The 15,615-nt window shown below is 45.1% G+C and overlaps 1 protein-coding gene across 4 annotated transcripts in view; it reads left to right on the top strand.

Moving 5' to 3' along the window:
• Positions 1-15,615, top strand: part of col12a1a (collagen, type XII, alpha 1a) — a 55,532-nt gene that overhangs the window by 27,144 nt on the left and 12,773 nt on the right. For 2 of the 4 annotated variants that reach the window (XM_057058768.1, XM_057058767.1), the window contains 25 exons: positions 52-204; positions 312-386; positions 732-871; positions 964-1,087; positions 1,180-1,323; positions 1,452-1,616; positions 1,795-1,833; positions 1,921-2,059; positions 2,597-2,739; positions 3,128-3,237; positions 6,449-6,607; positions 6,793-6,870; positions 7,458-7,544; positions 7,805-7,858; positions 7,961-8,056; positions 8,261-8,314; positions 9,164-9,217; positions 9,411-9,464; positions 9,980-10,051; positions 10,130-10,165; positions 10,250-10,316; positions 10,414-10,596; positions 10,722-10,799; positions 11,566-11,736; positions 13,006-13,810. In XM_057058768.1, coding sequence (XP_056914748.1) covers positions 52-204; positions 312-386; positions 732-871; positions 964-1,087; positions 1,180-1,323; positions 1,452-1,616; positions 1,795-1,833; positions 1,921-2,059; positions 2,597-2,739; positions 3,128-3,237; positions 6,449-6,607; positions 6,793-6,870; positions 7,458-7,544; positions 7,805-7,858; positions 7,961-8,056; positions 8,261-8,314; positions 9,164-9,217; positions 9,411-9,464; positions 9,980-10,051; positions 10,130-10,165; positions 10,250-10,316; positions 10,414-10,596; positions 10,722-10,799; positions 11,566-11,736; positions 13,006-13,154 — 2,624 coding nt within the window. In that variant the 3' untranslated portion in view covers positions 13,155-13,810. Of the gene's footprint in view, positions 1-51; positions 205-311; positions 387-731; positions 872-963; positions 1,088-1,179; positions 1,324-1,451; positions 1,617-1,794; positions 1,834-1,920; positions 2,060-2,596; positions 2,740-3,127; positions 3,238-6,448; positions 6,608-6,792; positions 6,871-7,457; positions 7,545-7,804; positions 7,859-7,960; positions 8,057-8,260; positions 8,315-9,163; positions 9,218-9,410; positions 9,465-9,979; positions 10,052-10,129; positions 10,166-10,249; positions 10,317-10,413; positions 10,597-10,721; positions 10,800-11,565; positions 11,737-12,155; positions 13,811-15,615 lie in introns of those variants that run through there. The other 2 variants (XM_057058769.1, XM_057058770.1) reach the window with 2 other exon arrangements.

Below are 15,615 nucleotides of genomic sequence, written 5' to 3'. Positions count from 1 at the left end.
GCTACACATAATAAACCTTCTGCCACTCTGATCTTGTCTCTGCATCAGCAGAATCCAAAAACGGAGCCCAGGAGATCACTGTCAGGGGCTCAGAGAGCAGCTATTGCTTCGACGGTTTGAGCCCTGACACCCTTTACAATGCAACAGTGTACACTCAAACCCCCAACCTGGAGGGACCTGGGGTCAGCGTGCAGGAGAAGACATGTAAGCTAACATTCTCTGCGCTACTGTAATGTGGACTTATGAGATGCCAAAACCCTCCAGTTCATTGAAACTCATGGTTGAATGCAAGTTTCTCTTCTGTTCTTCAGTGGTCAGAACCACAGCGGTGCCAACCCAACCTCCCACCCCTCCCGCTCCTGCAACAGTCCCGCCTGCACTGGATGGTGAGGATCTCTGTCACATTGGCGTGATATCAAACAGCCCATGCTTCTGAGATCTTCAGATACTGTAGAGACATGAACTTTGGGCAGCCTGTGCGTTTCCCCCAAATTTAACATCAATGAGACAATCGTCTGGGACCTCTGCAATTCCAAGATTTGCCATTGTGTGTGGCAGTTAGAAGTGGCTGAATGCACCATTTTCAATCTTCAAAAGAATATATAGAATAAGAACCATTCTGTGTAATAATAGTTTTCGAGACACATCCTTACTTTTCCAAAAAACGCAGAGCCCAGTGCGATAAGGCCATAAACCGTTCCTTTGACAAACATTTTTGCATCCGTGCTCAGTGTGCAAAGGTGCCAAGGCAGACCTGGTCTTCCTCATCGACGGTTCCTGGAGTATCGGCGACGAGAGCTTCAACAAGGTGATCCAATTTGTCACGAGCATGATCGGAGCATTTGACGTGATCAGCCCCAACGGCATGCAGGTGCGTGCAGGTTAAACTCTCCGTGGCTTCTCAAAAGATGTCTCTGTTGAATTATACTCTTTCAATATCCATCGTTTTGTCTCCTTGAACAGGTTTCACTGGTGCAGTACAGTGATGACGCCAAAACAGAATTCAAACTCAACACTTACTATAACAAAGGCGTCGTGATATCAGCTTTGAAATCTGTGCGCTACAGAGGAGGAAACACCAAGACAGGTGTGGCACTGAGAAAAATAAAGCCGTTGTAGTTGATTTTATAAAAAAAGTTGTTCCGATCAGACATGGGTCTATGTCCTCTTCTGCTCCAGGCATCGCTCTGAAGCACGTCTATGAGAAAGTCTTCACCTCAGACAACGGCATGAGGAGGAACGTGCCAAAGGTGTTGGTGGTACTCACCGATGGACGTTCCCAGGACGACGTGAAGAAGAGTGCGGAGAAACTGCAGCACTCTGGTAGGCGTGGCAGAATTCATCTGCTTTGTGTGCATTCGCATCAGAGCTGGTTTTCATAATCCACTTGACTTGGTGTCCTCCCAAACTGATCCGCTTCATTTAATAAAGCCTTTTATTCATTCCTGCAGGCTACAGCGTCTTTGTGGTGGGAGTGGCCGACGTAGACATGACCGAGTTGAGAATCATTGGCAGCAAACCCAGCGAGAGACACGTGTTTGTTGTAGACGATTATGATGCTTTCGCCAAGATCCAAGACAACTTGATCACTTTCATCTGTGAAACAGCCACTTCCAGTAAGACAGATTATTGAATTTCTCATCATATAATTAAGTTCTGTCTTACTTTTTAACACTTTTTTAACACCAATCAAGGTTTGCTTACTACACTTTCAGGGGGGGTCAGGAAAAGTACAAGTCACTTTCTTTCCAGTCTGTTTTTCCAGTTGTCTTAATCTTTTTTGTCCTGCCCTAGCTTGCCCTCTGATCTACATCAATGGGTACACAACACCTGGTAAGCAGCATCATCAATTTCCCCCTGAAGTTGTTGTCAGTCACAAGAAATACTGTGCTACAATGGTCATTTTCCATCCTTCTGCAGGCTTCAGGATGCTGGAGGCCTTCAATATTACAGACAAGACCTTTGCCGGAATGAACGGTGTTTCCATGGAGCCGGGCTCCTTCAACAGCTACATTGCCTACAGGGTGCACAAAGATTCCTTCATAAACCAGCCAACCAAGTAAGACTTCAAGCTAATGGTTATTTGCGGTGTGTCAACCAGACAGAGTGGGAGTGTCATAACATGCATCTCTCCAGCCTTATCGCTCAGCCCACAGTCATGTCTCAACAAAGATCCTCAACAGCCTCTGTGGTCACAGGAGTCTTTTCCCTAGATGCAGGAAAAAATGAAGAGTAACACATTAAATATGTTTTAACAGGTTGTCCTCTCACCTATGTTACGCAGGAAAACAATAATTCCCCCCTGGGTCATGCTTTAAATGGTGTTGGCCAAGTGCAGAAATCCAGAGCTTTCCAACATGCTTTGTAAATATGTTTATAACCTCGTGGATTTGCTGTGGTGGGGGGCAATTGTCTTAATTTGCACAAATGGAAACCTTCTGAAAATGATTTCAGCATGTGGGTTGTTCCTGCCAGTCCACCAGGAGAACGGCGATTGTTTACAGCTAGCTTGACAGGGCGGATGCTACACCGTTGTTACAGGATTTGCTGGTGACAGTCTGGGTGTAATGCGGATGTATGTTTTTACCACTAACAGGGAGATCCATCCGGAGGGTCTACCCCCATCTTACACTATCGTCCTCCTCTTCCGCCTGCTGCCCGATTCGCCCTCGGAACCTTTTGATATCTGGCAGATTTCCGACAAAAACAACAACCCTGAAGTCGGGGTCAGCCTCAACCGTAAGTATCCTCGTATGGCCCTCAGCTGGGGAGCTGAGCGAAGGCGTGCACAGCTGGACTGGATTAGAAACCAGAGATGTTATACCTCAATTCCTCAGCCTGTTTGGACAACCAAAGCTAATTGATCTTTGTCAGATCAGGCCTATTGAAAAATGGCAGACTGCACTGAATTAAATTGCAATTTTGGAATTCAACTTGAATTCTTTCAGCCTCCCATTTATTTGTATATATGTTTTATAAGTGTAATAAAATTTTGAAGCAAATAGGAGCTTGCACATAATCCACCTTGGCTCTCCGGAGAAGCCTACTCTGCCATCCTGTCTGTGCCTTGCGTGCCTCAGCACCATAACCAAGTCTCAGGTATTAATCCAGACTCTTCTCCTTTCAGCTTCCAGCAAAACAATCACATTCTACAACAAGGACACTCGAGGCGAGATCCAGAAAGCCACATTCAATCAGGAGCAAGTGAAACGGGTTTTCCATGGTAGCTTCCACAAGGTGCGTGCATTATGTGGATGCCATATAATGATGTTATTCATGTATCGGTTTTAAGTCTGTTCATTTTTTACCTGCCCTCCATCTCAAGAAGGCTGCCCTGCTGTCAGGCTAGGCCTGGTTTTTAATTGCGCTCCATCTCTCGTCTTTTCCGACCACGGTTAGTTGGCATGATAAATGGCTTTTGGAGACGATGAACGCATTTAGGGAAAACTTTGATACCGCACAGACTGCTTGTAATATGTATGGTTACAGTAATCACGGGGGTTTGACCACATCAAGACCGAAGGATATCCTGGTAATCAGGAATTCCAAAGCAGTGTGAGCTGACATTTAGCACCAGCTGCCACCAACTCAGTTGAAGTTTATTTGTCCTTGTTATACTTTTATAGAAGCGTTTTTCCACCATAAATTTTAAGCTTTACTTACAGAAAGACTCAAGAAATACAGATTTTTGGTGCAGTTTCCAAACTATTTCCCATAATGCATCTAAATGGCACAGACTACATCCCACCATGTGTTTGGTGTCGAAAAGCTGTAATAAAAAGGTTCTCACGTTAAACTTTAGAATGCCTTAGTGTTCTTGTTCCACCCTTAGATGTTTTCAGGCAACATAAAAAAAAGAGAATAATAGTTTCAAGTGTTAACATTTAGTGGCTGCAAAGCATCCTTTGTTGCATCCCATCACAGTGCGGTGCAGAGGCCAGAATAATGAGGAGCTATATGTTTCCATCGTGACCTGGAATGACTTGGGAATCGCTGTCCAACTGCAGTTTCAAAGCTAATCAGATTGACCCCTTTTTAAAATGCACCACGGTCTTATCTGATATAACAGGCTGTCTGCTTCCTGAGCTGCCGTGAGCGATAAATTGGCTCCAACATCAGAGCATTTTCCTCAACTGGCTTTTCTGTTTCGCCATCCAGCATCATGCGTTTAATTAAGGGGAACGGAACCCTGGAAACTGTATGATGGGTCATCTGGATAAAATTGACATCATGGCTGGTCCACTTGGACAGCGGCCTGATTCATATGTGTATGCACGTGTGCGTGTAAACCCTCTGGTTGTGGCTGCGATGGAGACGCTGGCCTGACTGTACATTCAGTGGCCAGTTTTGTGGGGAAGTCGATGTTTTTATTCCATACTCCGGTGAACCTACAGTGGTCTACCTAGCTTCTTATTTCCTGGCCGCCGCTGCCGGTGTGCATTAACATGCTGTCTGTGGCTTCCCAACACTTTGTCCGTAGCTGTTTCAGACTGACCTCAACATGCGTCAGTCTGGAGGCCTGGGCTATTATTTATGTGTCCAGAGAAAGGAAAAAAAAAACCCTCAGGTTTCAGATTTGCTTCTTCACAGTATTAGCATTCAAAAAAGAATAACTAATAAACGGAACAAAATATTTCTTAATTGCTACAATCCAAGAACTCTGCAGAGCTTCGGAGTCATCAGTTTCTTTGTGTTAAAATGACCATAATTCAGCATTTTGTTTCTGTTTTTGTTGTGTATCTGCCAGGCTTCTGGTAGATTTGGGGCTTTGAGGTAATAAGGAGTTACGCTGCCTGAGGAAGGGGGTCATGGTATACCGGTAGTTGAACATGTGGGAAAGCTCTCACTGATGACTTTTACAGATGTTAGCCACTCACTAGCCCACCAGGGAATCCCCTCCCACACTGGAGGAGTGGGAGTCAGCCGGGAGAATTTTCCTGTTGATTGGAGTGAAGAAGACATTTTCCATGAGTTGTAGCAGCCAGTCAATGGTTCAGCGTCACACTGGTAGGAGCACGAGTGTGTGAGCTGCTGTAGTGAGGCGCTGACCCTGAACTTCACCCCCCTCGCTGAAAACACACACAAACCTTGTTGTTGAGAGCTGTAAACGTCCTTTAGACTTTCCTCTCCATGTTCCAACTTATACGTACGCTACTTTAGACAGAGACGATGTTTTTTTCTTGTGAAATTGTGCTCTCACTGCTCTCATTGTGGTGTTTAAAAAAGCACATCTTTGGGCTATTTCTAATAATCTAGAAATACCGGAAATTAAAAGGTAATCAAGCAGCCTGCTAGCATGTGCCAGGCAACACAGAGAACCGTGAAAATGAAGTCAGCAGGTCGGCAAAAATGTGAAAAGCAAATGGATTTTTCCTGATTAGTTCATTGCTTAATCAGAGTCTTGGACTCATGTAGTGAAACCCATTCTTGAATGCATGCATGAAGCTAATGAAAGAATCCTGAAAGAAGAGCCAAGGACCATAAGATCTAAAGTGACGGGAATCATGACCGCTCGTGTGTGTGGATGCGCACTTTGACTGTAGAGGGTTGACACCACGATTGCTCAGCAGCAGATATCGACTGTACAAGTGCTGGTCACTAGCCAGCTAGTTTCCTGAGACCCTATTTTCCAGTGAACGTCGTCCTTTTTTATGTTTGCTTGCCGATCGGTGAGGTAATATGTTCATGCTCATTATTTGGCCTCCTGCTAGATCGTCCAAATATGTTTTGGTAAGCCCACAGAAGCATTGGGGTGTAATCAAGACGCTGGGATAAATGACACCCCTCTCTCTTTGTGGCTGACCGGATGGTTTGATCCGTCGCCAAGGAAGTCAACTGTAAGTTTGTGATTGGTTGCCAAGGACTGTGGCCTTGTCTGTGGTCGGTGCGGTCTTTGTAGAAAAATGGTGGCTTGCTTCTCCTGACATAAAGAGCGCTTGTCTCCCTGTCGAGCTGGGGAAAATTTGCAACTATGGAGGAAAAGTATGGAAAGTGTAGGACGTGTGATGGCAGGCCGCAAACGATATTGTTTCAAGATGTTGAGCGGGGAGTTTGAGAGGAAACTTCTGGCACTTTGTCATCTTGTGTTGTTGCTTGAAACTCCAACTGGAAAAGCAAACCTTGTCGTTTTGCCTTCTTTATGGTCCATTCAGCTCCGCAGGAATCAAGCAGCAGCCTTTTGCCAAATCATTGACCACTCTTGGGAAACAATGGAAACTATAATCAACATCAAAAGGGGCGAAATGATGCCCGGAACCCTGCAATTATGCCGAGCGTGGTATCAGCTCTTTAATAAGCCAAAAAAGGCCCTTGAAGGGTTCACTGAGGTTGTTTGAGCCTTGTCCCTCTTGATGCACGATGGCATTTTAAATGAAAAACGCGTTGCCGGTTGGCATTAAGAAGTCAAGAATGTTGTGTTTAGCTGAAGCCTCGTTCTTTCCCCCCACAGCTCCACATCACGGTCTCTCCAGACAAAGTCAAGATCAACGTGGACTGTCAAGAGGTGGCAGAGAGGCCCATTAAAGCAGCCAACAACATCACGCTGGACGGCTACGAAGTGCTTGGCAAGATGGTCAAGTCTGGAGGTGGAAGGAGGCAGTCTGCAACAGTAAGCGAAAATAAAAGCATACATTTCCAGAACGAACCGTTTCCAAGAGGCAAAAATTGAGTCTTAGCTGTTGCCGCTGGCTCGCAGGGACGGAGTCCTGCGTGTGTCTCGTCCTCCCGAGGTCTCTGCTGTCTGCATCTGCTTTACGAATGGCATCTTGATGTATGTTTTCTTCTCTTGTGCAGTTCCAGCTCCAGATGTTCGATATTATTTGCAGCTTAAGCTGGATCAGCCGAGACAAATGCTGCGACCTGCCTGCAACAGTAAGTGTTGGTTTTAGAATGGCAGCTCCTGCTGCTATACATGGAGTGTTTTGATGCTGATGTTGGAGTAATTGTAGCTAATTTGCCCCATTAATCTTGAATTCTTTCCCTTTAATCTGCTGTGTGTCAGAGGATTTTCCACTGTATTCACGCGTATCTGCTCAGACGTTTATGCTATATTGGCATGTTCTCATCAGGCTCCTAACTAGATGTTTATAAAGAAATCATCTCTACTGAGCTAAAGTGGCTCGTGTGCGCTGGCTAATTGTGCTAATTGTATTGTTGCTAGTACGAGCTCCCACTTACACGAGAGCAAGTATTGCTCCAGATTGCAGGTCCTGCCGTTTATTTTCATTCACCACGCAGGCGCATTTATCCAATTATAAGTAATTCACCTGCAATTTGGAGCAGATCTCAATGCATCAAGCTAATGGCAGCATGATCAGGAGGCTCGAGCATCTGTCCAGTCTTATTTCTTCGTCGAAAGCGCCAGGGCGCCGTCGCTCAGCGATGATGCGATTGTGGGGGGGTCTTACACGTGCTTCTGTGACGGTCCTACTGATTCTGATGGGTTTGTCTTTTCATAGAGAGACGAGGCCAAGTGTCCCTCCCTCCCCCACTCCTGCACATGCACACAGGACAGCATTGGAGCACCAGGACCTTCTGGACCTCCGGTAAAGATGCGATTACAGTTTAGCTGAAATGGTTTTATCAGAAGTCAAATTTGATTTGAGGATGATGGTGAATCCATATTGTACCTGAGATAATTGAGGCGGTGTTGTTTTACCATTTTGGAAAGAGGGGCTTTAATAATGAAGAGAGTAACTGGAATATGAGTTCTTGCTGAACTGAGATCCAGTAAGGGTTTGGGAAGTTTTGGAGGTTTCAGTTCTGTTCGTCTGGATTTGTTATATTCTAATTCTGTCTTTTCCAGGGAGGCCCAGGATCTAAGGGACCACGGGGAGACAGAGGAGAAAAGGGCAACTCCGTGAGTGTCTATGACTTAATTGCAAATGTTGTTAAGTTACACGAAAGACCAATTCTGGACTTATCCGTAAGCACTTATCTTTTCACCCGGGAAATGTTTCAGGGTCCAATGGGTCCACGTGGTGAGCCAGGTCTCCCAGGCTCAATGGGACCACCAGGTCCACAGGGTCCTAATGGACTGTCTCTACCTGGATCACCTGTAAGTCCACCTGAAACCGCATTGAGCGTTCACACAGATGTAATTGCACAGTTTAAAGACCCATCAAGTCCTAAAAAGCTGGTTTAAAGACGCACTCCCACCTAACAGGCAGCGCCCTGTAGGGATTTTCTAGTCATATATGACGTCAGACAGCGTAAAACAGAGACCAGAACTCCTTTTCCAAACCTTCTTCTCCACTTTCAGGGTCGCCAAGGACCAAAGGGAGATCGTGGAGATCCGGGCCAGCCTGGTGTTCAAGTAAGTAAACTCCCCTCTCATTTTGTGGCTTACGAACAGGAAACAAGAGACGATCCATCGAGAGCGGTGCTGCTGCTTTCAGTCCACTCAGCGAGATTAAAACCACACTCGGAGTGGGAGGTTGGCCATGCCATCCTCAGGGAGACCCACACGCTCAGTTCAGCCCAGTGATTGACAAACGGTAGAAAGCCAGTGAGGCAGTTAAATTATTATGAAGCACAGACGCGGGTGACCAGAGAGGAAATAGGGGAATGGAACATGTTCTTTCCCAGCCTTGTAATTGATGATGATCGTGACTCTGTTTCAGGGTTGAAGCTTCTTTACTGTACTTACATTAGATGTCAGGCGGAGGACAAAACTGTTGCGGGTAAAATTGGAGAGATTTCTGTCAGAACCCCCCCTTCCCCCCACCTTTCCTTCAGGGTAACTACTTTTTTATTCGAAGCATTAAATTTGGCAGCTGCACGTCATCGTCATTCACCCAACTCCCACTTTTCTGCTCGGGAGAGCATCACAACTGCTTATTCATTCCTCTGAATGAGCAAATTCCGACATGGGAGAAAGTTCTTCCGTGAACTTCAGAATCTGTTGGCGCCATTGTCCCAGTTGCCTCAGACAATGGCCTTTATTGTAAAACTGCTGTCTAGGCAGATGTCTACCAACCATCTGTCAACAGACAAGGGAGAAGTTCCCGAGGATTTGGAAAAAAGGATGATGTATTATCTTTGGCGAAATGAGTGGAAACCTACAGATGTAGAATCTGCTGTGATGGGGGCACTGGGGAGCTGTGCAAATATTCTGTTCCTGACTGTTAGCACTTAATAAAGTGTGTCTGTTTTTTTTAAACAGGGTTCTGCCGGGCAGCGTGGTCCTCTAGGCCCAGTCGGACCTGCAGGAGCACGGGTAAGACGCCCCCCCCACGCCTCCTCGATGTGCACACTCTTTAGAGCTTGCAAATGGACACGACAGCCCTAATTGAGTCATTTAAAAAGACTCGTGGCTGAAGCCAATATGGGGCCTTGACACTGATGTATTGCATGAATGAGGTCCCCAGTGAACTTTAACTTATGTGTGATTGTACTTTGTTTCTTCGCAGGGGCCACCAGGGAAGGAGGGGTCGTCTGGACCCAGAGGCCCACCAGGGCCCATGGTGAGAGTCGACGTGCTTAGAACGTGTGGAGTCACGAGCCAAATTACCTTGGCGCACGTGCCGTTTCCTGATATGACTGCATGAATTGTTCCCAATCAAGACTGCGGGGGCCCCTCTGACTCTAACGAGGAGGGGGGTCGAGCCTCGTTTTTGGCTGTTGTTTGGCCTTAATTCTACCATCACAATCACAAACAACTGGCACAGTGTGCTGGTTTAAAACTCACAAACAGCAAACCCATTTCGGTTTTCTAATTAATGCTGACTGGCATGTATGAGCATGTGTGTGTGAGCGTGTGTGTGTGTGTGTGTGTTGGGGGGTCATCATCCCACCGTTGGCTGTTGTGCATGTGTGTTTCCACTGTTTTCCTGTCTGCTTCATGCCCACATCCCACCTCTGCAGATGTGGAAGCGTATAAAGTTTCCAACACTGGTTACCTAATGATTAGCAGAGTTAAATGTTGGTAATGGCGCCTCGTGCAAAGAGATTTGAGAACACTTTCTATGTGTCCGTCCAGGGAAACCCTGGAAATCCTGGAGTACCGGGAATTACTGGGAAACCAGGAAAGCAGGGAGATCCAGGAAACCAAGTATGTATTGGCAAAAGAGTAGCGACAATGTGAAATGCAGGTTTTTGATTGTTCTAACGCTGTTCGTCGCTCTTATAGGGACCTGTTGGACTCAAGGGAGAGAAGGGAGAACGGGTACGTTTGAGTTAATTACATTATTACAACTCTGTCTGTCAGGAAGGAATCCTGATCTCAGCATGTTATTCTTTTGGTTTCCAGGGAGACTTTGCATCCCAGCACATGATGCGCTCCATTGCAAGACAAGTTTGCGAGCAGCTCGTCAACAGTGAGCAAAGCTATTCTCCCTCTTCCAGAAATCTCTGTTGGGGGGTCGGGGGTGTTGATATATAGGCAATTAAAACCAACGTCTTCATTTCCTTCAGGCCAGATGACCAGGGTTGAAATGATGCTGAACCAGGTTCCCTCGGGATACCGCAGCAACTCTCCCGGTCCCCCCGGTCCTCCTGGACCCCCAGGTGACCAAGGAATCCGCGGAGAGCCTGGACAACCTGGACGGACAGGTTTCCCTGGAAACTCTGGTTTGCCTGGAAATCAAGGAGAAAGAGGTGACATTTCTTTTTCTGAACGCTTTGTGGTTGGAGGCTGCTGAAGATGCAGATGCAAAAAAAGCACATTATTATCTGAGGAACTGGTAAATGTGAGTTTTGAATTTGGTTTTGTTTTGACAAAGGCTTGCCAGGCGAGAAGGGAGAGAGGGGACAACCAGGAACTGGTATCAGAGGACAAAGAGGTCCACCTGGGCCCCCAGGTAGGAGAGCTTCCCACAGATTTGTATATTGTGTCTTTGTATGTCCAGTCCTTCCCTCCTTCCCTCCTTCCTTCCTTCCTTCCTTCCTTCCTTCCTTCCTTCCTTCCTTCCTTCCTTCCTTCCTTCCTTGTCGTGTTGGACTGGAAGTTTGATATTCATAAATCCACCTTTAGTCAGAGCCATGGTGTAATTCTAGAAACGATCTTTGGAACAAGAAAATACTAGTCAGGCTGATTTGTGTGCTCAGAAGAGGCCATTTGTCTTTTTTTAAAATGTGTTTCAAGTTGTGTGTTTTTTCTGCTCACTACATCAAAACCATTCTGATTTGGAGAGCTTTGTGAAAACATCAGGAAGCTGTTGATGTGTTCACTCCACAAAAACACTGACATCTCTGTTTCTGTGAATGAAGTGAGGAACCACCGAGTGTCAGTGGGTCTACGCCGATGACTCACTGTTGTGTGTGTGTGTGTGAGTGTGTGTGTGTGTGAGAGTGTGAGAGTGTGAGAGGAAGAGATTGTTGCACAACTCGCTTTCTTTGATGGCTTCCTTCAGAACACATGGGCTCACTTAGGGGAGAGAAAAAGAAGCAGGAGGGGGGGGGATTTTCCATCCTGAGATTTTACCGTCTAGACAGTCGAGGCTGGTGGGATGGGGGTGTTGAAAGGGGGGTGGCATGGGGTAACTCTACACAGCTCTAGACTTTTAATTGAGCTGTGTCACTGGTTTTGTGTTTTAAGCTCACCCACCCTCTCTCACCCATACGCAGGGCAACAAGGAGAGTCGAGAACAGGTTCCCCGGGTCCTTCTGGCTCCGCTGGGCCTCGCGGCCCTCCAGGTCGCTCGGGTACTCCAGGAGTGAGGGGACCATCTGGACCCCCTGGATATTGTGATTCCTCTCAGTGTGTTGGCATTCCTTACAACGGACAAGGATACACAGGTACAGATTAGCAAGACCCTGCATGGATTTACAGTAGAGAACATGTGAGGTAGATAAATGCGGATGCAGACTAACTGCAACTGTTTCTTCCTGTGGAAAATGTGTGGAGATATAAATACAACAGAGGTCTGATTTTTGACCCAAAAGAGCTCCAAAGCTCCATTTTATTTCTGAGTAATGATGCTTAGCGAGTGCTGGACCTCATTGACTACCAGCGACTGCCAGGTTCTATCATCGGAGGGAGGGGAGGGCGGCGTTTAACGGACTGTCAGTCGGGATCCTCTGTGATCCAGTACCTCCATACATTTGACATAGAAGCTGGCATGTAAAGCATCGTAGCTAGTCCTGAATGATGAGTTGCTTTTAACCTTGTACCACAGAAATAAAACTCACCCCCTTCCTCTTTACACTATTTTCAGGTTAACATTTTCCGTGCCACTCACACTTTGAAGTCCTGTTTCTGAGATGTTTGCCCAGTTGCCGTGGGGGCATGTACGGAAATTCGCCACGGACGTTAAAAATAAAGAAAAAAATTGAACATTCAAAACAGTAACAAAACAATGGAGCAGACTGGCACTAACATCATCTCACAGCTACAAGCTACAGCGATGGCAACCCGCTGGCCTGTTTGCATCTTGATCGAACGGTTGGGGGGAAACTAAACACAGACTGAGCGTTTCTACGAGGGAAGGAGCATGTATAGATCCCATCCAGAGCAAGTACTAACCAAGAAGATGCTGTAGCAGAAAGTTCCCATAGAGGTGATTTGTGTAAATAAGAGTGTTGGTGCCATGTAAATGATTGTATAGAGCGGGACGTCACTAAAACCCGAGTTAACATCTGTGTTGAGCTTGTGCCTCGTAACCCTCTGCTTACTGACCACCAGCATAACCTCCGTTTACGATGCCTTAAGTGGGCAAATCAGCCCTGGTCTAGATTGAAGCATGTTCCATTTGTACTGTTAATCATCATGTTTATCCTGTATGTTGAACAGTTAGCACCTAAAATTGCTATCCCGCCATTTCCACGTGTTCTCTGTAATAAGAGCTGGTTATTTTTTATTGCGTTTTATTAGCACTTAGCTTTATGAATTTTATTCTAAATGTCCTCACGTCAATTTAAAACTTTTTTTTTTTGTTCGTTTTGCAGTCATCTGAGAGGGATTTTTCTTATTTTGGAATTTGAGAGTGCAATATTATTTAAATTGTGCATGTGAACAGTTGCAGAAGGAACAGTTTATTTGATCTGCCGTCCCAAATATGTTTCTAGCCGGCCAGTACCCGCCTGAACCTGAGGTAGTGCCCATACCTGTGGAGCCATCTGGAGGGTTTGGGACAGTACAATCAGCCGGTAACTCACAAAACCGGCGTGGAAAGCGATCACTACCCCAAGACAACACAGAAACGCTAACATCATAGCAACAGTAAGAGAAAGCGTCGCGCTGAAATTACTTCCAGGATCACGCATGAGAGGATGAACTGATTAGCAGAACAAAGCTAGTACTTATATGGGTTTGATACCCCTGGCTATATTTATCTTTTTTTTTTTTAACGTGGGAAATTTGACCAAACTAAATTCCAGAAATATTATGACGTCGTTACACCCACCCACCCCCCATTTACCGTTGATCTGCTCCAGACTGTGTAATGCACTAATCATGTTACAACTCTGCAAGAAGTATGTCAGGAAAGACAGTACGCATGTTTTAAGACACGTCACAGGCTTCACGCGCTCCTGATGTCAGCTGTTTCACATACTCCATAAGATCGCCACCAAAGATCGCTTCATTTCTGTAAACCAAGTGGTAATCTGACCTAGTGTAAGAATCCAAACATATTTTTTCTTTCTTTTTTTTTTTTGGTACCAAATGGTGGAATTGCATGTTTGTGTATATTTACCGAGGAAGTCAGAATATAGTTGTTTTCTATCTATGCAGTTTGGTTTCGGTTATGGAGTTAGATTAGCTTTTCTCATGTTGTAACTGCACATTTTGTGAATTCCACACACACCATTATTTTCTTATTTATTTCTGAATCAGAAGAGGCATTTTTCAATAAAACTACTGAAAATGTAACACTCGCCTCTGCTTGTTTTTATATGTCACACTTTGCTGAATCCAGTGTCTCAGATTTTCAGCTCACATCTCGAGCTTTTGACGGGCGGCTTGTTGACTTCAATAATAATAACTCAATAATAAAAATACATTTTTGGCGTGACATCAGCTCTGGGAAAATTCCTTTTGTTTGTAAATGTTAATGTCTGCAGACAAGAAATGAAGATATGAGACACAGATTAAGTTCTGCTGTTTTTAACTCAAGCATATGTACAGAGGAGCTCCACCAATGCTGAAGCATTATTAAAAACATCACAACAAGGAATGGGGCCAGAACTCCATTTTATTTGTCACGTTCTCAGCGTCACGACCAATTTAAGAATTGATAAGAGCTACAGCTGTACCTGCAGAAATCCAAAGGTCGCACCTCCAGCCTCTGCTCCCAACACGTTAGTCATGGGCAGGATGGGCACAGAAAGACCCTTTATTCAAAGAGAAAGGCCAGGCCACCCATGAAGCTGGTGCCCCCTCTCTCTGAGGGACTCCTGCTTATTGTCAGGGAGAAAATGATTATGTTGTGCAAATGGCCGATCTCTGACACACAGCTTTGAGTCAGATGACGCTACAAGCCCTGCTGGGGATGTTGCACTTAGGGCGAGGCCATCAAGGTTGATCTGTCAACACCTGACAAAGTCCCTGAACAAAACCCTCATTAATCCACAGGGCACCGAAAGGTGAACGCAAACATTTCTATGATGTGTTAAAAATCCATTATATGAAATAAATTAATGCAACGATTCAAAAGAATCCAGCATCAACACAGCCATTTTGAGAGTTTCTATTTTTCTGACAAGTAGATCCAACATGGTGCTACAGAAAAGGGGGGCGGACATGTGGTACCTGCAGAAGCATTAGTTGTCCTGCTAACCTACCGTGATATTGATGAGAATATGAGCTCCTTAATGTTCTATTCAATCTGTAAGATATTGCAGGTTAAATTTCTAGAATCGCTCATGGTTCTTGGAGCGATCCAACGGGACTAAAGACCACCAGCGTATATGAAGCTGTCATGTTCTGGTGTCGTGGAACCATTTATGTTTCACAAATAGGCATAGCTCGGAAACTGGAACCAGGATAAAGCCTGCATGTGTTTAATAGTAGGAAAAAAGGAAAACAGACTACAGCTGTATGTATAAATGTAAAATATGTGTTTACTTTGCTGATGGGATTTATTTGGGCCAAAAAAGGTAAACTATCGCCAAAGCTTATTCTAATATTAATGGTGGCGGGGCTTTACACGTAAGCATGTGACCTGGCTAAAGGCAATTCGAACCTTTTTTTCTTGCATTTTGAGCTGTTGTAATAAATACAGCTTAAGAACCCTTAGCATTCCTCTGTGGAACTTGTGCTTAAACAGGATACAAAACGGGCTTTAAAACACATAACATGATCTAATATGTTGCAGAAATACAAAAGTGCAGCTAAGGTCACAACCCTCCAATGGGATGAACCCATTTAAGGGGAAAAAAACCCAATATAGATGATCTTTTTTTGAAGCCAAACATCTGTTTTGATACTATTTTTTTTATTATTCATAATACTTTGGCAGTTCCAGGTTTTGGCAGATTGGACAAGCATGTGAACTGGGATTTAATATATGTGACACTCCAACTTTCCATTGAAGTAATGCTCAGTAACTTATCATTATGGATACCTCTGTGGTTTCCCATCAAAACAAGGAGCAGAAATTATTTACAGCCAGTGTGCGCACTCTCCTATCTACGAATATCCTGGGTACGCCGGAGTTCCAAAGCAGAGTTGCAGCA

Source organism: Takifugu flavidus, chromosome 16 (assembly GCF_003711565.1).
Source record: "Takifugu flavidus isolate HTHZ2018 chromosome 16, ASM371156v2, whole genome shotgun sequence".
In the NCBI taxonomy this organism is placed as follows: Eukaryota; Metazoa; Chordata; class Actinopteri; order Tetraodontiformes; family Tetraodontidae; genus Takifugu; species Takifugu flavidus.
This window is presented reverse-complemented; position numbering and strand designations above follow the sequence as displayed.